This window comes from Chrysemys picta, chromosome 4, assembly GCF_011386835.1.
Source record: "Chrysemys picta bellii isolate R12L10 chromosome 4, ASM1138683v2, whole genome shotgun sequence".
NCBI lineage: Eukaryota > Metazoa > Chordata > Testudines > Emydidae > Chrysemys > Chrysemys picta.
In genome coordinates, this window is record NC_088794.1 from 58,258,896 (window position 1) to 58,286,580 (window position 27,685).

Here is a 27,685-nt window from a genome sequence, read left to right on the forward strand (position 1 = left end):
GGATCGGAGCAGTCAGGGGACAGGGAGCAGAGGGGTTTAGATGGGTTGGGAGTTCTGGGGGGGGGCTGTCAGGGGGTGGGGAGTGGTTGGATGGGGCATGGGAGTCCCAGGGGTCTGTCTGGGGGTGGGGGTGTGGATAAGGGTTGGGGCAGTCAGGGGACAAGAGGCAGGGAGGCTTAGATAGGGAGTGGAGTCCTGGGGGGCAGTTAGGGGCAGGGGTCCCAGGAGGGGGCAGTCAGGGGACAAGGAACAGAGGGAGGGTTGGGGGTTCTGGGGGGGCGGGAAGTGGGAGGGGCTAGGGCGGGGCTCCTCCCGTCCTCTTTTTTGCTTGCTGAAATATGGTAACCCTATGTGAACCCCTTTCTGCATGTGTCTGTTACCAAGCTCTTTGCATTACTAGCTGGTAAACGTCAAGGTAAAGCTGAGGTCAAGCTCAGATTTGAATTTGGTGAGCTGAGCAGATATGACTGACTGGGCCATGTGATGTGAAAAAAGCATGGGAGGGTCATGTGATATCCCCTTCCTCTTGTTTCTTGAGTCTACTGGGATTATGGGGAGGAGATTTCACAGCTGAGAGGCCAGCCTTGTGTTAAGATTTAGATAGTGACATGTAAACCAAGTCAGTCCCCTTGGGATGCTAAGTACCTCCTGGGTCTGTTCAGAGCATTTTGAAGTCAATGGAGCTGTCTTGGTTTATACCAGTTGAGGATCTGGCCCAATGATTATTATGCCCATTCAAATCCTTAGTGAACTTCTCAAATCAGGCATGTGCATAGAAACCAAATCTTCATCCAGCAAGAACAGAGTGAGTTGGCGATAGGCGTTTCAATACGGAGCCAAGTCAGCCAGCTGTAAACGGCACTCCAAAGCTACATCTACACTGTGTTTCAGAACCCGTGGCAGTGAGTTTCAGAGCCTAGGTCGACAGACTTGTGCTCGCGCTGTGTAGATGTTCAGGCTTTGAAGCATGGGGAGGGGTGTAGGCTTGTGGGGTGGTTGGGGGGAGGGGGATTTACTGAATCTGGCTGTGGTCCCGTGACCTGGTAGCAGCATACTTAGCAAAAAACTTCTTGTCGGTGGCCTTTGCGAATGCAGGAAGCAGTTCGCTCTTTTTGCAGGACAGCAGTCAGAACAAAATGGAAGAGTTAAGCGCTGAGCAGCTGTACTCAAACCTGGGGGTGGGGTGGGGGGGGGGGGTTGCTTCTGTTTCCTGGGAGTCGATTGGCTAGTCTTGGGATAGAAAAGCCAAAGGACACTGGCCCAAGGGATTGTGGGATAACGGTGGACTCTCAGGGCACAAGTCTGGGAACTGGGCCAGCGCTGCATCCACACTGCAAAATGATCGAGTTGGGACTCGAGTCCCAGTGGGAGTTGAGCTCCGACCCTCCCCTCCTGCCGAGTTCTGTGGCCCCCGTCCTTAGGGCTTACTGGCTTGAGTGAGACACATTTGTGTATAGATGGAAGGGGGGTTGGGTTCAAACCCAAGTCTGAGCCCGGGCATACACTGCAGTGTAGACATACCTTTAGCCTCTACCTACCTCAGTTTCCCATCATAATAGCACATCACTACTTCACAGGAATGCTGGGAAGATAAATCCTTTAACAATCATGAGGCACTCAGTGATAGGGGCCAGAACATAAGAATGGCCATACTGGGTCAGACCAAAGGTCCATCCAGCCCAGTATCCTGTCTTCTGACAGTGGCCAATGCCAGGTGCCCCAGAGGGAATGAACAGAACGGGTAAATCATCATGTGATCCCTGTTCCCCAGCTTCTGGCAAACAGAAAAAATCCATCCCTGCCCATCCTGGCTACCTGATACATCAATCAGCACCCACAGAAGGTGGCTATGGGAACGCAGTGTCTTAACAATGAGTGTAAACTGGGATCAATAAAACCGAAGTCCACTGCTGTGATTGAATGGAAGTTATAACTCACCACAGTAACAGAGACTTGGCTTTGGATGATACAGGACCTGTGTTTTGCCCAGAAGCTTGGGACTCCCTCTTCACCTGCCCACCCCAACACAAGCATCAAATTAACAATTTATTTGATGTGGTGTGGTCTGTTATTTTCTTCTCCTGCTTCCCCAGTCATAAGGAATAAACGTTGCAGTGTGCAATAGTGTTCGTTTCATGTGAGGGTAAATATAGAAAGGAAAACCTGCTGAGAGCAAGCCATTTTTTCCCCTGCCCTACGAGTTCTCCAGTTATAAACAGTCAGTCATACCCATTTGGAAAGTCCTAGCGTGGTTTTCTTGGCAATCCTATAAGAACTTTTGCTTTCCTGTAGGTTAAGGATTACATTTCATCATAATTAATGGTATCTCACTCCCATCTGCTCTCAGATGTTTAGGACTTGTTGACATGCTTCTGCTGAGCTAAAGCTGCTCTGTTCTAATGAAAAACTGGTCTGCTGGAGAATTTACTGGGAAGTTTGGGTTCACCTGTGGAAGTTGTTCCTGATTCTCATTGTGCTGCTTAAGTTAGGGAGGGCGGAGAACCCCACTCAGGACTTTTGTCAGATCTCTCACGAGCTTTCCTGTCCTGTGTATGGAAGGAGGCCCACCAGGCAGGGAGGCTGGACGCGTATGACTGAGGAGGTGTTGGGTTACATCAGTGTCGATATATGGGAGATGGCGCTTAGGAGATGTTTGAAAATGTCTCGGCAGCCCGTTTGGGGTTTGTGTGGTCCAGAGCAGGTGCTGTGCTTAGGGATAGCACCTGCAGGCAGACAAGAAACCAGCTAAGGTTGGGGGTGGGAGGTGAGGGAAGGAGCTGGGTTGAGGGCGGTTTTAGCTGAACAAAAGGAACTGAGCTCATAATGCTGATTGCATGGCAGCTCAGAAAACCGCTGGGAGCATCTGCAGTTGAGAAGCCCCCAAGAAAAGGAGCGAGGTCCAAGGACTGTACCTCTCATGCACAGACTTTGAGGCCTACCATGAAAGGTCTGGATGGCCAACTGGTCAGGACAAGCCCATGACATCTTAGCATTGGAGGCGACCATGCAGGGAAGAAAGTCGGCCTCTGGGAGGATGGGAGGCATCGTAGAAAGCTCAGGGTGGGAGGCAGGGAGACTTTGGAGTTTGAGTGGGCCCTGGCATAGGTGGAGGCATGGAGACCTTACAGAACCTCCGCTGCAGGGTTAGGAGGATGGCAGCATCAGCCCTTGGGGACTGAATGCCACTTTCAAAACAAAACATGGTCTCCTCAGGCTGAACAAACACATTCCCTGTCCATAAGACAGTGGGAAGCCAGATTTGAATCAGGTCGTCCCTTTCTATTGACTCTTGAGTGGCGAGCACCTGAGAATGGTGGAGATAAGTTTCAAACCCCACTGAAGTCTATAGGAGAAGTGGACTAAGACCCTGATGTAAAGCCCATTGAAGTCACCATGACCTTCAGTGGGCTTTGGAGTAGGTGCCAAATCTGTGTTGACTTCCCCCAGCAAGCGCTTTTCTCCCTCTTTGCCAGTTAAGTCCCTTGGAAGAATAAATGAGCACATGTTATTAAATGTCCTTGAGTAGGGTTCTTCGCCCTTTAAAGCAATGCCTCTGCACTGAGGTGAGCCTAGTTAAAAAGGCCGTATTCCTGTTATTATTGAGAATGGCACCGTAACTAGGTTGCATCCAGTTAGTGTCTTAGTAAAATCCCAGAGACCAGAAAATTCTGGTGCTTGTATTTTGCCTGTTGCTCACGTGTGGTTGGAGAAGGGTGTAACAACTCTGTCTGATCAGAGTGATACCCTAGCCAGGGCACAAGGAGAGCAGAAATTTGGTTGTGGTACCTACGGACAGTTTAACAACCTGTAGCAAAAAGGAAAAAATTCCTAAGCTTCTGTGTGGCAAAGAGAAGGGAAGTATTTCTAACCTTTTATCTAGGAAGTCTATGGGTTTGCCTGAAAGGGGATTGTGTAGAGATCTGCCTGATGGGCCAAAGGTGATCCTGAATGCAAGTAAAACCCAGACAGAGTCTGTTGTTGCTCAGGAAAGTGTTCCTTTAGAGCAAGCCCTAGGTGAAGAGGGTAAGGGCAGAGTTTCTGTGAGGGGTGATTTGCTGCTTAGAAAAGCTCCTGGAGAAAGGAATCCTCATGGTACTCAGTGCAAGCAGTTCCCTGCAACTGAAGGGTGTGAGAGTGATTTAATCAAGGAAAAAGAAGAACAGGAGGACTTGTGGCACCTTAGAGACTAACAAATTTATTAGAGCATAAGCTTTCGTGGACTACAGCCCACTTCTTCGGATGCATATAGAAGAAGTGGGCTGTAGTCCACGAAAGCTTATGCTCTAATAAATTTGTTAGTCTCTAAGGTGCCACAAGTCCTCCTGTTCTTCTTTTTGCGGATACAGACTAACACGGCTGCTACTCTGAAACTTAATCAAGGAAGTTTCAGTTCCTAGCAGCCAGAAATTGTCTGTTGTGAATGGATCCACTGACTTTCCTTTTAAAAGATCCAGTGTGGGTAGCTTTGAGAAGGTCTCAGAGGAAGTAAAAGTTGTTAAGGAATTGAGGCAGCCCTATAACCAAGTGGCTGTGTGGGGCCAACTTGTTGGGGAGACAATGGTGTTGGAACAGGAATGTCTCCTTTCTGATTCTTTAAACGAGCAGTTTGTGCTTCAGGGTTTGAGGACAGATGTGGTTACTGATGTGTCAGAGCAGAGCAGTTTTATGGCTGAATGCTTGAGGATGCGGGGGAGAGCAAGCAAACTCTCACCCGCAGACTCTTTGGATTTGTGTGGTATCTCTTTAAGGCAGAGTCCAGCCTTGGAAATTATAGCAGTTAAGGATATGAAAACTGGTGGACTGGCTCTGGTCTGGGGTAGTGCAAATTACTTGCCGGGCTGGGAAAGGGAGGACTTGCTAATAACTGTTAGCACAGAGGGCCCACCCCATCAGCCAGTGAATTCTGTTAAGCAAGAGAAATCAGGGTTTGATTCTGCAGGACAAGGAGGAAAGAGAAAACTGAATTTTGCAAAGGGAAGCCACAGGTTTACCCTAAAATGCCCAAACTCCAATGGTATTGAACCAAAGGGGTGGCATGACAACCATGATTGTAGATGGACACTTGCAATGAACTTGTTGTTATTGCTTAATTTTGTAATGAATGTGTTGCTATTGCCACAAACTGTAAAAATGTACAATGTGTCTAATCTTTTGGAGAATCCCTTGAACATGTTAAAAGGAATACATGAGAACACACGTTATGTTAAAAGGCCTTGTTACACTGGGGTTTCACAGGTAATGCCTATAAACAATATGGGAACTTTTCACAGGGGAAAAGACATTCCAGACCTAATGTGCTGTATAAAAAGGAAGACTGAGGCACACTACCATATTGCTTTCATGGCTAAATGCCAAGATTCCTGTACTATGAAGAACATTAATATCTGCATTTATTCGATGTTAATGGGGTTCCAAACGTTTGCCCGAGCTGGTATGGATAAAGTAGCTGTTTTCTTTAGCTCTTGGCAAGATCACATGACACATACAGGAACCATGCTGCCAGAGCAGATCCAATCCACTATTGTTCTAACTAAGTTTTACCTTGAGGTTGTAAAGAGGTTCAATCATGTGGTTGAACGTGATTTTGATAAACCATTTCTGTTATACACTGGTATGGCGTCTAACCCAATACTAGCTGCAGTGAGACAGAACCCAGGATGGGGAGCTCTTGGGATGCAGTCAGTGATGTTTGTGTCATCCCTTCCTGCATCAATTTTGCGTTGGGGGTGTGACGTTATTGACATAAACTGGGACCGTATAGATCATTGTTGCAACCAAGGTCCTGTAGTGGCACCCAAATCTTGTATAAAGGGGGTCAAATGGGGTGTCTAGGACAAGGTTATGGTTTACTGGTTATGATTATGCTGTCTATATGTGTGTATCAGTTTTGTAGTTGAAGTTATGAATATTGGCTCTATACTGTCTGTATGGCGAATATTGGCTCTATACTGTCTGTATGGCAAATTTATGCTATGCTTCTGGGTGACATCCCAGACAAGCTGAGATTAGCTCTGCCTAGCCTGCTTGATGGCCCATTAAGGACCATCAGCTATACAATGGACCCATTGAGAGAAGGCAGATAAGCCTTGTAACTCAGCAAAGTATGCAGGGACTGGCCCATGTGACTCCAGACTCCATCTTGCTGTAATTTTCCACAGTAAGAACAAAGAGGTGTTCTTACACGTGGAAAAGACTATATAAGGCTGATGCCTCATCTCCATCTGTTCTTCAATCCTGCTTCATACCTCTGGAGGAACTTTGCTACGAGCTGAAGCTTTGAACAAAGGACTGAGGACCCATCCCAGCGGGGGATGTATTCCAGAGACTTGATTTGAACCTGCAGCTTATTCCATCGCTGCTGCAAGCCTGAACCAAGAACTTTGCCATTACTGTATGTAATTGATTCCATTTAACCAATTCCAACTCTCATCTCTATCTTTTTCCTTTTATGAATAAACCTTAAGATTTTAAATTCTAAAGGATTGGCAGCAGCGTGATTTGTGGGTAAGACCTGATTTGTATATTGACCTGGGTCTGGGGCCTGGTCCTTTGGGATCAGGAGAACCTTTTTCTTTTACTGGGGTATTGGTTTTCATAACCATTTGTCCCCCTAACGAGTGGTACTGGTGGGAGTACTGGGAAACTGGAGTGTCTAAGGAGATTGCTTGCGAGACTTGCGGTGAGCCAGTGGGGTGAGACCGAAGTCCTCCTAGTCTGGCTGGTTTGGTTTGCCTTAGAGGTGGAAAAAACCCCAGCCTTGGGCTGTAACTGCCCTATTTGAGCAATTTGTCCTGAGATGGCACTCTCAGTTGGGTTCCGCCAGAGCCGCATTGTCACAGTGGCGTAAGGTTGGGGGAAAGCAGAATCACCGTTTTACCCCTGGGTCTGGGAAAAAAGAGGCTGGGCGGTCATCTCCCCATTCCCCTGGTACTCGACCCAAATTTCCTGTGCAAGCAGAGGAGCCCAAGAGGTGCTATCATTGTAAGTCCACTGAGCACCTGAGGAATAAGTGTCCCTTACTGAGTGAAGCTGCGGCTTCTCAGAGCCAGGCTGTGGCCTCTTTCCACACAGGATTTGTAAAGCTTGCTTCCACACAACCAAGCAATGAGCATATGCATGCTGTTAAATTGAATGGTCAAATGCTTCTTGGATTAAGGGACACGGGTGCTGAGATTTCTGTGGTCAGGAGGGACCTGATCTAAGAAAAGGATTTGTTGCCAGGTAAAATGGCAGAATTAGAGCTGGTCGGGGGTTACAAAGTCCTTGCACCTTTAGCTAAAGTACACATGCAAACTTGGGATTTGCAGGCTGAGCTGACTGTTGCAACGGTGGCACACAATTTTGCACCGTTTCTACTGGGGAATGATTTCTTTAGTGTGGCAGAATCTGTCCCAGGGTTGGTTAGCAGTGAGAAGGAATCTTGTGCCAAAAGCCCCGGGGGGGGGGGCGAAATCACACAGACTGCTGGGGGAATAGGAGGGTGTCTCTTAGATTCCTCTGCAGCAGTAAAGGATGCAGCTTCGGGGGCAGGGCTGGTTGTAGCCGGTTCCTGTAGCTCTGGGGCTCAAGGGAAGTTCCAGAGGGAGGAGCTGGATGAAGCCAGCTCCTGTCCCCTAATCATCTCCCCGGGGGAGGGGGATGTACCACCTTGTAGCAAGGAGGCCACCACAGCTGCTGACTGCCAGGAAGTTGCAGGTCAGCAGGGGGCCGGGCCTGCCCTGGGGTGCACAGAGGTGTGTGTCCCAAAGGTGGAAGTTGGGGTCCTGGGGACCACTGTGGTGGGAACAGGCCCCAAGGACTCTATAGCTGAGTGCCAGCCCAACCCGAGTGGAAGGGGAGGGATTTTGCGGGCCAGTGAGAGGTCTGTTGTAGCTGGTAGCTGTGAGTCCACAGCTGGGGCAGGATCACCTTCCCTTTCAGGGGACACAAGAGTGTCGGACCCAGCGGGGAGCCCAAAGAGGGAAGCCCAAATGGAAGGTCAGGGGGGGCCAGAGAGTCCACCCACCTTTTGTGGGGAGGGGCTTTCCCAGGAGGAGGGTGAAAAGTCTGCATTCGAAATGCCAGCCCCCTCTCCTGTGGATCAGGTTTTAAGGGAAACCTGGGGGTCAGGTCTCCAGGATGAGGGGGCCTATCCAGCTGACCCATTGGAAACAGAAAGTGGGGTGCCCAAAGGGGTCCAGAACACCCCAGGGAAAGCTGCAGTTCTTGCTACACTTGCAAGAGATACAACTCTCTCTCCAAGACAGGGGGAGGGAAATCTCTTCATAGGAGGGACTTCACAAGGGAGGGGGGCCCAGCCCAGAGAAACTCCAGAGGGAGGGGCAGAGGACAAGTATGGTTGTAGTACACCCTTTCCTGGCCAAAGACCCAAGCACATGCCCGAACTAGAAGTCTTCCCCAAAGAGGCAGAGGAATCTGCATCAGAGGGTCTACCAGAGGGCACAGAGAACTGGGAAAATGCAATGGATGCTAAACAAGTCAAATTGAGTGAACGAAGCCTGTCCACTGTAGATTTGCTGTTAACCTTGTGTCTTTTGCTAATTCACCTATGGGATAAAACAAAAGAATTCACACTAGTGGTAAACCCTTTAAAGATGTGGAACATATTTGATTTGTGGAATAAGCTGTTATACATGCTGGGGATGGTGACAGGGCTGCCCCACCAGCATGTTACTTTACAGCCCATACCTGTAAAAAGCAGCAAAAGCATAACAGGCCTATGCTGCTGTGTAGAAGGGGAAACTGAGGCACACCGCCTCATGGCATTGGTGGCTAAATGCCAAGATACCTCCACGTTAATGAGTATTGCTGCCTGCATTCTGTTAGCAATACTACATCCCTACCTGTTTGCAAGCATCTGGGGACCAGGGACCCCAAAACGGGCTAGAACCCCCAGGAGTGACATCATATGCTTTCAAGGTACTGAAAGGAAGTGCGACCAGAAACAAACAGAAATTTTACAGGTACTGCCTCCGCCATGGACAGTGTCCAAGTCTCTGGCAGTAAGTTCAGGGGGAGGGTGTGACAGTGTACCCCATAAAGCTTTATGGGGAGGGGGTGCTTATAAATGTATGTATGACATAACTGGAATATGTTTTGTGCTGCCTGTGCCATGTAACATATCTCCGTAAGGGTTGTGATCTACTATATCTATTCATCCTATTTGTACGTATATATCATTTTCTACTCGAGCTTAAGAATATGGGCTGTATGCTTGCCTGATTTCTAAGTAAGCTTTGTGAGGCATTTGGTCAGCTTCTTTAGGAAGGAATTTGCCAGGTTAAGTACCTGATCAGGAGACACTTAGGGAACAATGCATCTTGGAATGCTCCAATCCACATGAGAAGTCTTCCTGGAGACATGCAAGATGCCATGTGGACAATGCAAAGACTGAGTCATGCAGGGGCATGTGACTTGCCCAGGTGACTCCAAAACTCCATCTTGGAGCTGGGCTTTGCATAGGAGGGAGGTCTCCACCCAGAAGAGAGAGTCTACTTAAACCTGTGGGAGACCCCTCCATTTTGTCTTCAGCTGGCTAAAGAAGGAGCCTCTCCACACACACACACACACACACACACACACACACACACACACACACACACACACACACACACACACACACACACACACACACACACACACACACACACACACACACACACACACACACACACACACACACACACACACACACACACACACACACACACACACTAGCTGGACCCAGGCTAAAAGGAGATTAGCCTGTAAAAGGGAGCACTCTGGAACTGGTGAGGAAATTATCTGTATTCAGTTTGATTAGGCATAGATCTGCGCATTTTATTTTATTTTGTTTGGTGACTTACTTTGTTCTGTCTGTTACTACTTTGAACCACTTAAATCCTACTGTCTGTATTTAATAAAATCACTTTCTATTTAGTAATTTACTCGGAGTATGTATTAATACCTGAGGGAGCAAACAACTGTGCATATCTCTCTATCAGTGTTATAGAGGGCGAACAATTTATGAGTTTGCCCTGCATAAGCTTTATGCAGGGTAAAACGGATTTATTTGGGTTTAGACCCCATTGGGAGTTGGGCATCTGAGTGCTAAAGACAAGCACTCTACTGCGAGCTGTTTTCAGGTAAACTTGCAGCTTTGGGACAGGAGATTCAGACCCTGGATCTGTGTGTGGAGCCAAACAGGAGTGTCTGGCTCAGCAAGACAGGGTGCTGGAGTCCCGAGCTGGCAGGGAAAACAGGAGCAGGGGTAGTCTTTGCACATCGGGTGGCAGCTCCCAAGGTGGTTTCTGTGATCCAACCCGTCACAAGTCCCTTGGAAGAATAAATGAGCACATGTTATTAAATGTCCTTGAGTAGGGTTCTTCGCCCTTTAAAGCAATGCCTCTGCACTGAGGTGAGCCTAGTTAAAAAGGCCGTATTCCTGTTATTATTTTAAGAGCTATCCATACATTATCCTGGAGAAACCATGTTTAAAAAACCCAACCCCAAAAAACTCCATCCTAAATGTTGACTCTAGTGGTGACATTTGTGAAAGTGACAAAATATTTATGCAGTTGGCGTTGGTTCTGGTCAGGGCTTCTGGAAATAAACCAATGCCTTGTTAAAATGTGTATGGAGTTGATGGGTGGAAATGCAAGGGGGAAAATGCCTAACATCTTACGCAACTTGTGCAAATAAAATCATGGCTTTACTACTGCATGAAAAAACTCTGGAATTAATAGATCTCCTTTGGCTTGGGGGTGTGGGATACAAACCCAGCTAGAATTCATAAACTATTTAAAGCAAAGAAGTGCTACTTTTAAACCCACACATCTGGATTCTAGAGTTAAAGCTGTGTCATCGGTGCCCATGTTAACCCCTGGCTTTCCCGAGGTTTGTGTATCCGAGCTGCTTAAAAGTAATTCTAAGCTGAGCATTTAGCAGACAGGAATAGTTCTGTCTTCAGTATAAACATTGAGCAAATAGTGATTGTTTTTGGTCCATATTTAGATTTATGGGCCAGAAGTAAATATTGTTAGTTTATAATTTATTTTTGAAGGGCATAATTTATGATATTGACTGAAAACTTAAGTCAGAACATGCTTTTAGGCCTGATCTCAGAAAAGCACTTAAGCGTATGCATAATATGACTTTAGTGGGATTTAAGCACATGCTTAAAGTTAAACACCAGCCTAAATGTTGTGCTGCACAGGGATAGATTTCAGCTAAGCACACACTGGCCTGTGTTATACAGCAGGTCAGATCAGATGACCACAGTGATCCCTTTTGGCCTTGGATCTATGAAGTCAATGGAAAGACACTCTTTGACTTCAGTATTCAAATGGCTTGTTAGAGACACCTTTTAACATTGCTTTCTGTTTGTTTCCATAATATCCAAAGCACCTTCTTTCCCCCCATATCATTCTGCTCCATAAATAGAACGTATAGGTACCTGCTGAGCACAGGAGATAAAGGGCTCCAGGACTTGTTACATTGTGATCCAGAGGTTTTTGTGGTTTGGGGCTTGCATGTGAGCACTCGTCCTCCAAAATAAAAATGGCCTCTTTCCGGCATAGTTTATGTCGTTTTGAAAGTGGTATGAGCTAACCAGGAGAAAGGGACTCACATTCCAGGATAAGAGCATGATTAGCTGGTAATCAGGATGCCTGGGTTTTATTCTGGCTCTGCCATCAGCTCGCTGTGTACTATGGGCAATGGTTTCGCTGTGTCACTTCCCCATCTGTAAAATGGGAATAACCACACTGACCTCCCTCCCAGGTGGTTAGCTGGGAGGCTTCGTGAACATTGGTAAAGTGCTTTGAGACCAAAGGTGTCCTAGAAGGGCAAATTATATAATGTGGCTTTATTTTCTCCTCCTTCCCAAAAGTGTCAAAAAAAAAAAAATTAAAGGTTTTGGCAAATTCAAGATCTACTAGAGAATTCCCAATCGGGTGTGTCTGAGTTGTTCAAGCCTGTGCCATTTGCGTGTTACTGTGAATACAGAGCTTTCTTTTATAGTTTGCAGTGTTGTTGTAGCCGTGTTGGTCCCAGGGTATTAGCTATAAAAGATTTTACCTCACCCACCTTGTCTGCCTTTTGTATAAGTTTTAAACACTGAACTCTGTTCTGGTTTTATACCACATCCAGCACTGTGGTATCTAGGAAACTCTTCTCTGCTCTTTTCTTAAATGAATACCTTTCAGTTCAGGGGCTCAAAGCACTTTACAAATATTAATAAATTGAGACTCTCAACCCTCAGGGAGGCCGGGAAATCTTATTATCCTCATTCTACAGATGGAGCAAACGAGGTGTGGAGAGGTGCAATGGCTTGTTCAAAGTCACCCAGCAAGTCGTAATGGGAGCCCAGAATAGAACCCAGGTGTCCTGACTCCCAGTGTTGTAGTTTAACTACTAGATCACCCTTCCTCTATCTCTCTCAGATCTCATGGGTAGGTCCAGAGAGCCATTATTTAAATGCCTTTATTTCACAGACCATTATATAGGGATGTGTTTGTACAGCATCTAGCGTATTGGAGTCCTGTTCACCTGGAAAAGGGGGGTGAACAGTAGGGTGGCAAAATTTGCAGACTATACAAAGTTATTCAAGATAGTTAAGACCAGAGCTGGTGGCAAAAAGTTACAAAGGGATCTAACAAAACTTTTTGCCACCTATGCTCCGGGTGTCCCTCAACCTCCGTCTGCCAGAAGCTAGGACTGGACAACAGGGCATGGACCACTTGAAACTGTTCTGTTCTCTTCATTCCCTTTGAATTATCTGGCACTGCCCACAGTTAGAGACAGGATACTGGTCTCAATGGACCATTGATCTGACCCAATATGGCCTTTCTTATGGAACATATATGGATCCAGAATTCATATCTTGTCCAAAATGCCCAACTGTCTGAGAACTCATGATTGGAAGCAAACTCTGCCTGCGGAGTTGATGGACCAGCCTGCTGGTGCAGAGGCAAATAGAGAATGTGTTGTATCCTGTTTATGCTATGCGCATCACAGTAGTATTCAACTGCCTTAATTTTTTGGCACTGTCCATGCAGTCCTAGTCACTGCTGATCTGAGTGGGGTTTGATCCAGTGAAATATATAGCCCCTTAACAATTCCTACAGCTAGTCAGTCCGCCTTATATAAATTGTGGAGGGCACAAAATTATTGTCACCTGAAGATGCCAGTCTACAGTTTGTGGTTTCCTGACTCCCAACCCCATGCACCTTCCCCTTGGCTTTGCTGGAGCCGATGGCCCTTGTCTGAGCCCCCAGAGTTGGGCATCTTTTCAGGAGCTCCATAACCACCTGGCTATTGCTGGTCCTTATCCCCCCGTCACCCTTTGTGCTCCAAGTTCTCCAGTTAAAATCTGCATGGGAAGGTTCCAAGTGAAAATGTGTGTTTGCTAATGGGAAACGAATTGTCTCTTCCTCTGAGAGATTGTTGCATGAGGAAAACAACACAAGGTCTTAAAAAAAAAAAAAAAAAAAAGAGACCTCACGTCATCTCCCAGGGAATGTTCAGCCAGATGAAGGAGATGATGGAGGGGGAGACAGCACTGGGGCAGCACAATGCATGTATCGCTATCCCTGTGTAAACACCCTGTAGCTGCAGAAACCTCTTAAAACCCAGAATGAGACAGAAGTGGATGCTTGATCTGTGGATGTGGCTGTTGTTTTTTAAGTGCAGATTCTTCCTTTTTTTTTTTTTTTTAAATTGTGCTTCAAATTAAACAAAAAACGCCTATTGTTATCTTTGCCTGTTTTTCCTGGTGACTGACTCTGGCAGGGTGCCCTAAACTTCCATTATTCCCCATGTAACTATTTCAGCATGGCTGACAATTTGTTACTGGCTCTTCTTCGTTGGAGCACAATGGACCAAATCTTCTGCCCCTGTGTGAAGCTGGAGTGAATGAAGTGTGCCATGGCGGCTGGGGAGACTGAATGCTCCTCAGACTGCAAATATTGTGATCTCCTACTCAGGCTGGTGGGAGTTTTCCTACCCTCTGCAATGTCTTTGATCCACCATCAAGAAGTCTCCTTATATGGTACTGTGGATGGAGCTCCTACAGAGGATAGGCCCTATCTGGGATCACTGCCACTTGCCGCTGTTTCCTGGTCCAGTTGAACCGCACTGGGTGGAAAGGATGGTCTTGTGGCGAGGCAGTAGATTGCTACTCAGGAGATATATGTTCAGTTCTTGGCTCCGCCACGGACACCCTGTGTCACCTTCTCTGTGAGATGCTCCAATACTGCGGTGATTTGCCGGGATGACACGTGAGCACCCATAGTGATAGGTTTGCTGCCTTTTCAGGCCATACGTACGTGCAGGGAGGGAAGCCAGGCCCACTACCCAGGCATTCTACTCGATAGCTTTTGAGTGAAAAGAGGCTTCAGAGAGACTCGTGCTATGAGACTGACTATGGGGCAGTCATAAGCAGCAATGGACAATTGGACCACCCGCATCGAGTCAAGTTTGCAAAGTAGCCTCCACTCAGCCCCTCATTATATATCCCCAAAGTAATGCTCCCAGCTCCCTGGTTTTTGGCCATGCACTTTTGGACGGCCGTGTTCTCGGTCACCCACAAAGGCCGATCCTTACGCGCACTTCGGGCAGCTTGTGCGCACAAGGCTTGTTCTGGGAGTGCAAGGAAAACAAACTCATCCTTGTTGAAAATGGTGCCGTCAGCATCATGGGAGCACAGGTCAGGGATGGCACTGGCTGCAGCCGTGCGAGCTTTCCCCATTCCTCCTCCCAGCGGTGCCTGGCCAAGGCTCATCCCTGAGGCAAGAAGAGTTCAGTCTCCGTGGCCCATTGGGTAGGTGTCGTCTGTGCTGAGCACACCAAAAAGGGGCGTGGCTAATTGTGGTGTGAATTTTATGGTGTGGGCCACCCACCAGTCAAGAACTGGACTGAGACCAGCTCATTTCACACAGGCCTCCAAACACAGTGTTCGGTTTTGCACCTCCATAGAGGCTCCTTTGGGAATTGTGTATGACTCATCCGTCCCATTCCCACTGAGAACCCTGGCCTGAGACACAGACCCCTCCGCTGGGGGAAATCAGCGAAGCTCCAACAATCTACGTCAGCTGAAGATCTGGATCAGAGGGTCAAATTCATCTCCAGTGGAATTCCATCGGCTTCACTGGGAATGAGGAATTATTTGGGGGCAGTTTTCTGGCCTGTCTTTTATGCAGGAGGTCAAAGGAGATGATCCTGGTGGTCCTTTGTGGCTTTGGAATCTAGAAAACTATGAGCTTGGCCCAGCAGCTGGCCATGCCAGTAGCACTGTCAAACCTAAATTCAGTCCTGAGCATGTTGCTAATACTTAGCTTTTCATCCAGTGTTGTGCACGAGGCCCTATGGTGTTTTGGCATTTTGATTACATGTGATGCTGTGTATTTAAGGATGGTTTATGGGTGTTTACACTAGTGCATAAACCTGTAATTTATAACCTCAGTGTATAAATCAACATAGTTAAAGGTCTTGTCTCTAGTGCCTTGAAGTCTGTCTCCAGATTTAGACGACAGGTTTTGTTTTTTTTTAAATAGTGTTTAGTTTTCCTCTAGTTATGGCGATAAAAAGATCATCTGGTTGGAGAAGGACAGGTTCTGCTCTGAGTTACAGCGTCAGCTGGGGCTTGCTGATGTCGGTGAAGAAGCACTGGTATGAGTGAGAAGAATTTCCATTTTGACTCAGGAGTGTGGGGACAGCAACTTGTAAGAAAGTCTGATGTTTACATGACAGACCCACGTCTGGAGGGAAAGTTGATGCCATTGCATCCTTGCAGGAGGTGTGATGTCAGTAGCTGAATGCAGGTTTAGGAGTGTACTGGGCAGAGTATTTGTACATGCAGTGCAGTAACCCGAAAGGAGATTGGGGTCCCATTGCGCTAGTCCCTGCTCAAAGACAGCCCCAGTCCCAAGAACTTACAGTCTAAACACACAAGACAGGTGTTGGATCTTGTTAAACACTCAAGAAGCGTTAGCAGAAAAATAAAATTAGAACAAAAGCAACTAGTTAAAAATGATACCGAGAAGAGTAACTCTTAAAGGCTTCGGAAGAGGCTGACTAAAAAGCCAGAGGATGTTCCAAGCAAAGTCGTTCTTATCCAGATCTATAATACTCAGTAGTGTGTATGTGCACTGCTCCTCTGTGTGTCATGGGTCCGATACTGATAAGTATTCAAGGTGATTTGCTTTCAGCTCATACTGTGGTGTGGGGGCCTAGGTTTTTGGATCAGAGTTCTGTCCCCGCTGTTGCTGTGAAATTCCAAGTGGCCATGGTGGGCGGCACAGTGACAACTGTGAAGTTGCTCGGTAACCACAGATTTGTTACAGCTGTTGTAAACATGGCTTCTGCTAGTGTGGATTGGGAATGATGCAACTCGACCCTTCTTCTGCCTTGCCTAGAGCCATTTTTGTGTTGTTTCTGCATTAGGGTAGCTACCCTTGAACAAAGCCCCGGTGCAGAAGCACTGTGCCAGTGCAACACAGTCCCGTAAATTACCAGGGTAAATCACATGGGTGCAACTCCTGTTTTGCACTCTGTCTATATTAGTGGTTTGCATTAGTGCAAACTGCCCTATTTATACAAGTCCTTACTCTAAATACAAAGGCTGTTGGCTGCCCCACCGGTGTACTCTGACCAGTAAGGGATGACAGAGGGGGTACTGGAAAGGCAACTGTCTTGGGTTCATGTGCAGCCATCGAGCCAGTGAGAACTTGTACCTTTGAGTTGTGTGTTGAGCACAGCTGAACTTAAATGTTTGCATTAAGCTGGGAAGGGTGAGTGTAGCAACCAGGATGTCGGTGCTGCTAATGGAAAGGAGCTTTATTCATCCATCTTCCCTCGTTTTCTTTTTCTTTCTTGTTCCTGTGAGTGTCTTTCAGCTCTTGCCCCCCTCTCTCTTTGGAAGGGGTTGATTTCTGGGTTTATTGAAGGGACATCTCCACTTCTCATGCGTATGTCCCTGTTTGCATGCCAGTGGTGTCGAGAATCTGGGGTTAGAGAGGAGAGGTTACGGTTACTCATGAGCACAGTGATTCTCCAGAGAGGGTCTTGATTGTGGTTAGGGAGGGAAAAGGAGGGGGTCTCAGTGGCAGGTGGCTTTTCAAAGATCCATTGTGCAGTCAAGGATATCGCTAGCAATTTATACACATGCTGCCGTCTTGCCCCATCCACAATATCCAAGACAACCTTGCTGCTACAAACACTCTGATCATTAGTGCCCTGATTTGGCAGCAAGGACCCCTGCTCTTGCATGGGTGTTGAGGTTGTTCTGTACCTACCTTGCAGTATCCCCATATAGGGTATAGTAGTTCCTCTGTCACTCCCTGCCCTAGGTTAAATCCCTGATCTCCAGTGCCTGGGAACAGAGAATTGCCAGATTGGATCACTCAAGGAGTCCATCTAGTCAGGATCCTGGTTCCAACAGTGACCACCACCAGCTGCTTCCAAGGAAGGAGTAAGAAACCCTAAAGGAGGCAGTGATAGGATAACCTGCTCTCGGGGTAAATTTCTTCCTGACCCTCAATAGATAGAGGTTAGCTTATGCCCTGAAGCATGAGGGCTTAGATCCCTTCCAAACCCCTTTCTTTATTTTTAGAATTTATTGTTTTTATTTTGGTTAGCTTTGTTATCCACCGAGATGGCTAACATTCAGCTTTGATTCCGAATGGATAGGGGACTAGATAGATTCATGGATCTTCCACGGGTTTGCTGAGTGATCTTGGGCAAGTCACTTCCTCTCTCTGCGCCTCATCAGCTGTAAAATGTGGATGATGATACTGAGCTCCTTTGTAAAGTGTTTTGAGATCTCCAGATTAAAAGCACTAAGAACTAGCTATTATTACTAATCTTTTGGCCGCGGTGATATCTTGAGGCTAATCGTGCTTGTGTGAAAGATGTCTTTCCTTTTATTGGTCTGGAATGCTGGGATATTTGTTTAGCTAGCCAGCACTGTTTTGGACAACTGATCTAATTTCAAAAGTGTTTTGCTCATAAAACGTGCCACAAAGCTTCTCCACCCTCACACACTGACCGAGCTGTCCCCAAACTGATACTGTCTAGGGTTACCATACGTCCGGATTTTCCCGGACATGTCTGGCTTTTTGGTCCTCAAATCCCAGTCCAGGAGGAAATTCCAAAAAGCCGGACATGTCCGGGAAAATAGGAAGGGGTCGTAGGGCTTGGATCCGGGCTGGAGCCGCTGGGGCTGGCGGTGCTCGGCTGGCGCCGCTCGGCCAGGGCCGGGGCTGGGGCCAGGCCGGAGCCGCTGGGACCGGGGCTGGGGGTGCTCAGCCGGAACCGGCGCCCGGGCCGGGCCGGCGCCGCTCGCCCAGGGCCGGGGCCGGGCCGGAGCCACTCGGCTGGTGCCCCGGGGCCCGAGCCGAGCTGGACTAGAACTGCAAGAGTTGGCAGCACTGGGGTTCTATCCCTTGCTCTGCTACCGACTTGCTGAGCAACGCTGGGGAAGTTTCTTCCTCTCAGTGTGCCTCTTTTCCCCCCCTCCCACCCTTTGTGTGTCGTGTCTATTTATACTTTGGAGTAGGGACCGTCTCTTACCATGTGTGTACAGTGCCCAAGTCACTGGGGCCCTGGTCTCATATGGAGTCTATAGAAATGACTGTCATGCAAACAGCCATTACTAATGGGCGGCAGTGGGAGTGCTTGAGATGAGTGATTTGCAGGGATGTGCGTGGTGATAAAGCCCTTAAAGGAAAGTCCTCCCCGCTGAATGTCATTGAAAACACATTGCCTTGGGTGAAGAATGTCAGTGCACAGAGCTTCTAAAGCACCTTTCATCTGGGGAGTTACAAACAGGAACTAATTATCATTCCACGACCCCTTCCCCACCATCTTTGTGCGGGATTTACGACGATCCCTATTTTACTGATGGAGAAACTGAGGCACAGAGCGGTTGAGCTGATTTGCCCACATTCACGCAGTGGAGTCTGTGCCTGACAGAGATAGGGACTAGGACCCTGGATTCCTGCCTCCCTGCTCTAAGCACTAGGTAGCACTGCCTCCCAAAACGGGGAACGGAACCCAGGGTTTTTCTTGCTCTAACCATGCTTTCCTGGAGTTGGGACTAGTCTTGGCTCCTACTCCCTGGTACTAATCGTTAGCCCACACTTCCTCCCAGAAAATTGGCTCTTCTGCAGTATCCTGAATGATTCAGGGAGAAAGAGACCCTGAGGCTAAGATGGTTCACGCATTATCCAGCGAAGGGGATGGATCTCACCAGGGTAAGGCAAAGCCCCCGCCACCCATCGTATATTCGTACACGAAGTGGCGGGGTCTGGAACTGAGAAGGGGGAAGCTGCTGAAATGCAGCAAAGATTCTAGATCATTTGCAGACCGATTCCTTTTGCTATTTCCAATTCTCCCTCTCCCTGCCTGCCCCTCCCCTACACCCACACAGCAAAAAGGAGAGCATATTCTTTGATTGGGAGTTTCCATTGATCCACAGAGTGAGGGTGCATAACATGCTCTCTTGTCTTGAGACCAGGCACCAAAGAGGTGTGCTGCGGATCATGGGATCTGTAAACTGGTTTCTTTAATTCCCTTTTCTGAACACTCTCTATCCCCCCCCGCCCCATACACCTGCCCAATCCCCCCCCTTCCTTCTGAACATGGCAAAAAGGGATGGGGGGGGGGGGGAGATTGCGTAGTGCTTGTTGGGTCTGGAGGTTGCATGGGAGTCTTGCATTGATCCATTGATTGCACATGGTCTCTTGCCTGACCTCCTTGCTCCCAGGGAAGCTGTCTCCATGGCTACTGGCCCTGCTCCCCCAGTGGCAGACTGTAAATTCCTGCAGGCAGAGCAGAGCAGAGCCTGGGGATGGGGAGGGGGTGTGTGTGGAATCAAAGAAGGAGTAGCCAAAGCCAAATAGAAAGAAAGGAAGAAAGGGCGTTGCTTGGATGGATCTCTCCTTTCCACTCCCCTTTCTCAGGTCCCCAGCTCTAGACCAACCAATGCTCAAACCACTGAGCTATCCCTCTAGACCAAGGCTCCTTGTTTCCCCCTTTCATTGCTGCTGCTGCTGCACTCTTGCAAAACTGGAATTGGCTGGGATTATTTAAAAAAAAAAAATCAGAGGCAGCAGCCGGGAGAGCGATCAAGTCCACTTTCTTCAAACTGCCCTGGGTCTCCTTCTCTCACTCGCTTCTCTTTAGAATCAAGAGCCTCTAACTGAATCCAGAGCAGCGTTTTCCATCAGTTCAGTTCCCTTCCCTCCCCCAGTCTCTCTCACAGCCAGAAGAGAGCTCCTTACCCCCACCCCTTTTTTTCTCCTTTTGCTAGCCAAATGGGCTCGTTTCCCCCTGGAGCTGCCCAATTACCCCAAGGAGGCACGGGAGTCTAGAAGACGGCTTCAAGTTCTTTATTGATCAGTCAGCTGAGCGGGTGTCCCCCTCGACTCATGCCAGAGGGAGGAACACACCTTACAAGCACAACTGGGCTTCTTTTATACAGAGAGACAAACAACTTAGCGTGTCTAAATTCTGCTAACCTATGCATTGTTTAAATTCAGTTCTAGTAGTAATCAGGATACATCTGTTTAGCTTCCCATCCTTCACATTCCTTTCCCAGGGTCCGTCCAACCCCCTCCCCTTTTCCATATATCTTCTATACATCCTGTATACGTGCAGCTTCATGCATGGGAAACGACAGTGAGAACTGAGATAAGCATGTTTTTCGGTTTTTGGGCCTAACAAGATTCCCCCCTAAAAAGCATTTTGAGAGCCTTATGGCCCCCAATCCTCAGCCTTCACCGGCTGGTATAGGGCCATCATTTGTTGGTGTATAATTTGATTAGCCATTCGTCGGACTAATGCAACTACACAGGGAGCAAAGCAAGCTAGGGTTAATAGGGTTGTAATAAAAAGTACAAAGAGAAGAAGGCCTTCTCGGAGCCATCCCAGTTGCGGTAACCAGGACGTGAACCAATCCATATTCCACCCACCCCATGTTTGGACCGGGACATGGGCTAACTTCCTCATTTCTTTTGTTAGCTGTTTTACCACCTTTCCATTATCATCTATTTGTAAACAGCAATTAGATTAGTTTAATTTTGCACAGATTCCCCCTTCTTCTGCCAGCAAATAATCAAGAACTAGATGGTGCTGGTAGAGCACATTCCTCATCTGAGTGGACTGATCAGCCAAAAGATCAAGAGCTGCAGCCGTCTGATTAGTTATTATTTCTAAAATGGCTTGCAGCCTAATTATCCGATTCAAGTTGTAAATGGGCTCCCTTGCCCCTGAGATCCACTCATTAGGATTCCATGTAGCTGGACCATAATGTTTTATAATTTTCTCAGGGGGCCACTCCTGAGCCCCCCATGTTTGGGAGCTTCCGGCGGTCAGGGTGGAATCCATGAACCGCCTTTTTTTAATTAAATCATCATACACCTTAATTCCCAATTTATTTCCCTGCATCTGGGGCAATAAAAAGAACAAGGGTCTTATATATCCAACATAACATATCCCAGACCAATTTGGAGGCAATCTTCAGTAGGCATAGGACCCGCAGATCCAATAATGGCCCTTTAGAGCCCAGGTTCCATTAGCAAAGGGGCCATTCCAGGTTTTCTCATTCTCATCGTCCCTTAGATGGTCAAAATATAAAGGATTACCTGGCCCTAAAGGTCCCCCTACCATTCCATTAGCTGAACTGCAATAATCACATCTCCACGCCCCAGCTCCTGCTTTCCAGACACAATCGCAGCCTCATTTTGGCTGATTGGTGCTAGACCAGAATTGTTTAAAACCCCATACTCGAGTTCCATTCTTATTCTGCCATGCCCATTTGAAACCACTGTACCACGTGGTCCTTGCTAGTGGTATTGTCTACCTGGCAACTCGTGAATAGGGCATCAAAGAACCCATCCTGTCCTACCGCCCTGCAACCTTCGGCCGTAGGGTAGTATTGTTTGGAGCATTTCACCCAACTATTATTGGTGAGCCTCACATGGGTCTTGTTCCATTGCCCCTGATATTTAGAGCAGTCATACAGATGACAATAAGGGTCCCAGCAATCAAACCCTGGGGATAGAGTCCAATCACACTTGCTTTCTCCCAAGTACACTCCCTCCCGCCTTGTCCGATTAAGGCAGAGAATACCCATTCCAGAAGAATACAGTCGCCAGGGGCTACTATCCTCAGTCCAAACCCCCGTTCCATCGTGGACTATACTCAAATTGCTGAGCCACCATTTGGGCTGTACCGGCTGGGCTACCCAAGGCCATTCATTTAATTCCTCTGGGCCTCCGCATACTCAACAGTTACTGAGGTTAATGGATTTTGCTATTGTCTCCCCCCAGCTGTAAAAACCTATTTTCCCAACCATAATAGTGGTGGAAGCACATAAACAAAAATATTAACAATAATTTCATTATCTTTTTCTAAACAGTCCCTTTAGTCCGTCCAAGTACTGATACTCCCAGGTGGAGTCTTCACCTGTGCCACCCCGGGCGTCCGGAGCCGGGGCGGGCAGAGGGCTGGTGTCCTCTTCCGCTAGTTCAGTCTCCGGGTTAGGGTTCAGAAACCGCCTTACCCGCGTATAGTGTGTCCATTTGTCACTCCCAAGAACTTTGACTGCAGCTTGGCTGATGAGCGAGACAGTGTGCGGGCTGTCCCACCGTGGTGTAAGGGGGTCACGCTTCCACTTCTTGATGAGGACCTGATCACCGATCTGGAATGGGTACACGGGCTGGTCCAAGGAAAGGGCCTAAAAAGGCACCGCGTCGATGCAGCTGTAACAAAACAGATTGCAACCCAGAGACCTGTTTCCATAAGGAGTCCTTCCCCATTTCCCAGTTTACATCCTCCCGGAACTCCGGGATAATGGTGAAAGCTTAAGACCCTTACGTGGGGCCCTTCGAATGCGGGTAAGGGCGAGTGGTAACGCATCAAGCCACTTTAAACTAGACTCTGTGCATAGTTTAGTGAGGGTATCCTTGAGAGTCCTATTCATTCTTTCCACCTGTCCCGTGCTTTGCGGCCTCCAGGGTGTATGCAACTTCCTTTGTATACCGAGTGCCTGGGACACCTGTTGCAAGACTTCAATACAGTCATGAGTGGGGCTGGTCTCATAGGAAACCCAAGGGTCAGGCAATAGGGTAGCTAGGTTGAGGGAACTAACTGTTCTAAGGGTTAAGTTAGGGGCTAGCAAGGGCCCTACCTCATATCTGGTATGTCGACTGGGATTTAGATGCTTTTCCCCAGCGCCTGTCCCCAGTATTTGAGGCATCCCGTGGGGAACCACAACCTCAGTGTCCCCCCCCAGAGTAAACTTTTCAGCCTCCTGTACAAGGAGAGCGGTTGCTGCAATGGCCCATAAGCAGGCAGGCCACCCCTTGGCGACAGGGTCCAAGACCTTCAAATAGTATCCAATGGGTCGCCAGGTTGGCCCTGACCTTTGGCACAGGACTCCAGCTGCCACCCCTCCTCTTTCATGAACGTATAGGGTGAATGGCTTCCGGGAATCTGGGAGGGCTAGAGAGGGAGGCTGAACCAAGCCTTCTTTAAGCTCTCGAAATGCCTTTTTCATTTCCCTGGTCCATTTCCAGTGGAGCAGACCTTCTTTAGTCAAAGACTCATATAGTGGTCTGGCTTTTCCCCCATAGTCAGGGATCCAGAGTCGACAGAAGCCAGTCAGTCCCAGAAAAGCCCTTAGTTTTCGGGGGTTCCGGGGCTGAGGGCTATCAAGTATAACCTGGATTCTTTCTTTGCCCAAACTGCGACTCCCTTGGCAGAGGTGGTATCCAAGGAAGGTAACCTGCTGCTTAACCAACTGAGCTTTTTCCTTTGATACTTTATATCCCTGTACCTCAAGGTGATTGAGGAGATCTACAGTTTGCTCCTTGCAGACTGTCTCTGTTTCAGTACTTAAGAGCAGATCATCGCAGTACTAAACTATGTTACATGCAGGATGGTTAGCCAGGAATGGGGCCAGGTCCCTTTTTAACTGGCTGCCAAAAATCTCGGGTGCACAGGTGTTGCGGAGTGTGGGGGAGTCAGGGCCCTGCACCCCTCTTCCCGAGATTCACTGCGACTCTCAACCAGCCAGTAAAGCAGAAAATTTATTTAAGGACAGGAACACAGTCTCAAGCAGAGCGTGTAGGTACGACCAGACCCCCTCAATTAGGTCCCTCTGGGAGGTTCAGGGAGCTTAGACCCCAGCTTGGGGTTCCCTGCGTTGCACCACCCAGCCCAAACCGAAACCAAACTTCCAACTCCTCCCGCTGCTCCTCTCCTTTGTTCAGTCTCCCGGGCAGAAGGTGTTAATTCTCCCCACCCCCGTTCCTGGCTCAGGTTACAGCTCAGGTAGCTTCCTTCAAGGGAAGTCCCCCCTCCTCACTGCAATCCCCCTGCAACATTCCCAGGTCAAATCTGCCCTGCTCCCTGCTCCGTCACAACAGGTAAGTCCTTGTGGGACAACGGTCCAAAGTTATTGAGCTTTGTAGTGGGTATCTGGGTCCTCCCACTCAAAGGCAAACAGTCTCTGCTATTAACTTGTTAATTTGTCTTAGGTCCTGGACCAACCGATACTGCCCATTAGGCTTAGACACTCCCATTATTGGAGTATTGTATGGGGATGTGTCTTCCTTTAACCACCCGCACTGTATGAACTTTTGAATCAGGGGTTTTAACCCGATCCGAGTGGTTAACTTAAGGGGGTATTGTCGAATTCGGACTGGGCTGCTTCCCTCCTTAAGGGAAATATGCACTGGTGTAGCATTCCTGTCTCGGGCCACGCCTCCTTCCTCCGCCCAGACCTTGGGATTTACACACACACACACACACCCCAGCCAGCTGGGGCTGGCTTCCATCACTTCCCTTGCATTCCAGGGAGTGATCTCTAGCATTTATGAGAGCCATCTGATAATTAGAGGCTTGTTGCTTAGGGATTCTGACTTCCATTGTCCCATTATCGAATGAGATCTCCGCCTGCAATTTAGTGAGGATATCTCCTCCGAGCAGCGCTATGGGGCAGGAGGGACTGCAAACAAACTGAGGGGAAATTTGACGGTCCCCTATTTTTAACTAGGAGAGGCAAAGTTTTTTTTCCAAAGCTGTAGTTTGTCCCTCTATCCCCTGGACTATGGCACATCCCCGAGCTCTATCTCGGGGAGCCTTATTAAGGGGGAGCAAACTAAGAGTGGCCCCAGTATCAATAAGGGCTTCAATTGGGCGGCCCTCCACTTTAATTTTTACTGTGGGATCCAGGCTGGCAGCTTGTGCTGTCAGGAGGGGCCGCTGGGTTCCCCAACCCCCCTATGGGGAAGACTCCTCCCCTGAACGTCCTGTACTGTTGTAGAGGATAGGAAGGGACGGGGTTTTATCTTTACGTTCCTTTCCCATGGCCTGTCACCGGGGGCATTCATTCTTCCAGTGGCCCTCTTTCCTACAGATAGCGCACTGATTTCGACCCAGGCAGGGGCCCCGCCCCTTCCCCGGTGGCCCTGGCTGTCCCTTAACTTTGTCCCCCCTTTCTTCATATCCTTTCCTTTGGGCCATGGCTAAAACGTGGGCCCCTTTCTTCCGAGAACGGGGGATTCTGTTGCTTCCAATTATATAGATCACTAGTGGTAAAGGGAACATATACCATAGTGAGATTACCCTCAGGGGCAGAGGGAATCACAGCCCACAGACAAAATTTCTTAACAGGGAAACAGGGTTTCCTAACAGGGGCACGGGCCATTAAGGTTTTAATAGTTTGTGATCTACATTTTTGCAACCATGGGGGATGATTGGCCACAAGGTCCTGCCAAATATCTATATAGGGATATTGGTCCCAATGCCCATCCCAGGTCACAATGCTATGTACTGCTTGTACAACCCCTGGTTTGAGCGTCCCTCCCTCGGGCCATTCCACCCCGAATGTCATCCATTCAAGAGTACAGAATTTTACAAGCTTGTCTTTACATAATACAATTTCATAATTAGCCTGGCGTCTAAACGCCTTCCAGTTATCCAGCATACATCCCAGGGGTGTCCAGGAGAAGGTGCTTTGTCCGGACCCCATTATGCTTTACCCAGAGTTTTCCGAGACAGAGATATCAAGAGGGGGGAGAGGTATAGATCTAGTTCTAACTCAGATATCCGCTGGGTCACGAGGTTCGGCTGACCCCCCTTGCAATCAAGATATCCTGGTCATCGGGTTTCCCCTTGCAGGAGTCTTGGGGCGGCTGAAGTCAGCTTAAGCCTCAGACCTGTCAGCAGCACTCATTCATCTTTCACACAGATCCTTTAATCAGTTACAATCTCGGTTTCCAACACACCATTAAGAGGAGAAACAAGATTACCCCTCCCAGAAACAAGAGTAATCCCTGAGGTTGCTCCAAGTCCCAATAATTGTTAAAAACGGCTCATAGAATCATAGAATCATAGATTATAGGACTGGAAGGGACCTCGAGAGGTCATCGAGTCCAGTCCCCTGCCCGCATGGCAGGACCAAATACTGTCTAGACCATCCCTGATAGACATTTGTCTAACCTACTCTTAAATATCTCCAGAGACGGAGATTCCACAACCTCCCTAGGCAATTTATTCCAGTGTTTAACCACCCTGACAGTTAGGAACTTTTTCCTAATGTCCAACCTAGACCTCCCTTGCTGCAGTTTAAACCCATTGTTTCTGGTTCTATCCTTAGAGGCTAAGGTGAACTTGTGGAGTTAGTTACGTTACTCATTGGCCGTTATTTGCTTACCCTTTAACCAAAAACACAACAACAAGACATTTACAAAGCTACAATACTGTTAACATACCTTCCCGTATACAGGCTGCCTAGGGGATTTCCACTGTCCAACCCACACCTCGGGGGCGTTATTCCTCAAACCCAGGAGGTAAACGCACTTACCGCCCGAAGTGGCCGCGTCCGGCAGTCAGACTTCCCCTCCTTCTGAAGCCGTCTTGCTTCCATGTCCTTCAGAGTTCTCTTCAGAGAGGACGCAGCCGCCCCGGCCGATTGTGACGATCCGAGGCCCGAGCAAAGCAACAGCTCGAGGTGGCCACTCCTCGGAATCGCCCTCGGCCGTCGGTCAGTGCCCTCTACAGGGAGAGAAGTCCCGGCGGAGTCGCCATTTGCTAGCCAAATGGGCTCGTTTCCCCCTGGAGCTGCCCAATTACCCCAAGGAGGCACGGGAGTCTAGAAGACGGCTTCAAGTTCTTTATTGATCAGTCAGCTGAGCGGGTGTCCCCCTCGACTCATGCCAGAGGGAGGAACACACCTTACAAGCACAACTGGGCTTCTTTTATACAGAGAGACAAACAACTTAGCGTGTCTAAATTCTGCTAACCTATGCATTGTTTAAATTCAGTTCTAGTAGTAATCAGGATACATCTGTTTAGCTTCCCATCCTTCACATTCCTTTCCCAGGGTCCGTCCAACCCCCTCCCCTTTTCCATATATCTTCTATACATCCTGTATACGTGCAGCTTCATGCATGGGAAACGACAGTGAGAACTGAGATAAGCATGTTTTTCGGTTTTTGGGCCTAACACTTTCTTGCATGTTTAGGCTGTTGTTGAAAAGCATCAGAAAATTCCCCCCCAGCAACCATCCCCTATCCTCCACACACACACACACACACAGACTGCAATGGGGGCTTTGCAGATTGCTGGATTTTGCATTCTCTTCTTTCTCCTCCACTCTGGAAACACGTTGGCAAATAAAGCCAGCCAAGGTAAGAAG

The 27,685-nt window shown here is 48.2% G+C and overlaps 1 protein-coding gene and 1 long non-coding RNA gene across 6 annotated transcripts in view; one reads left to right on the forward strand and one right to left on the reverse strand.

Annotated features, from left to right (window-relative positions):
- The first annotated feature begins 8,931 nt into the window (after positions 1-8,931).
- The window catches only part of LOC135983048 (kinesin-like protein KIF21B), a 50,870-nt gene continuing 32,116 nt past the window's right edge, over positions 8,932-27,685 (forward strand). For 3 of the 5 annotated variants that reach the window (XM_065592366.1, XM_065592365.1, XM_065592364.1), the window contains exon 1: positions 27,490-27,677. Coding sequence is in view for 1 of the 5 variants with exons in the window: in XM_065592364.1 (XP_065448436.1) it covers positions 27,504-27,677 (174 nt within the window). In the remaining 4 variants the exon portion in view is untranslated. Of the gene's footprint in view, positions 9,771-23,859; positions 23,985-24,410; positions 27,678-27,685 lie in introns of those variants that run through there. The other 2 variants (XR_010600534.1, XM_065592367.1) reach the window with 2 other exon arrangements.
- On the reverse strand, positions 20,354-23,649 carry LOC135983049 (uncharacterized). Its single transcript, XR_010600535.1, has 2 exons — positions 23,509-23,649; positions 20,354-23,365 (listed from the first exon to the last, which is right to left on the reverse strand). It is a non-coding gene; the product is annotated as an uncharacterized LOC135983049 (long non-coding RNA).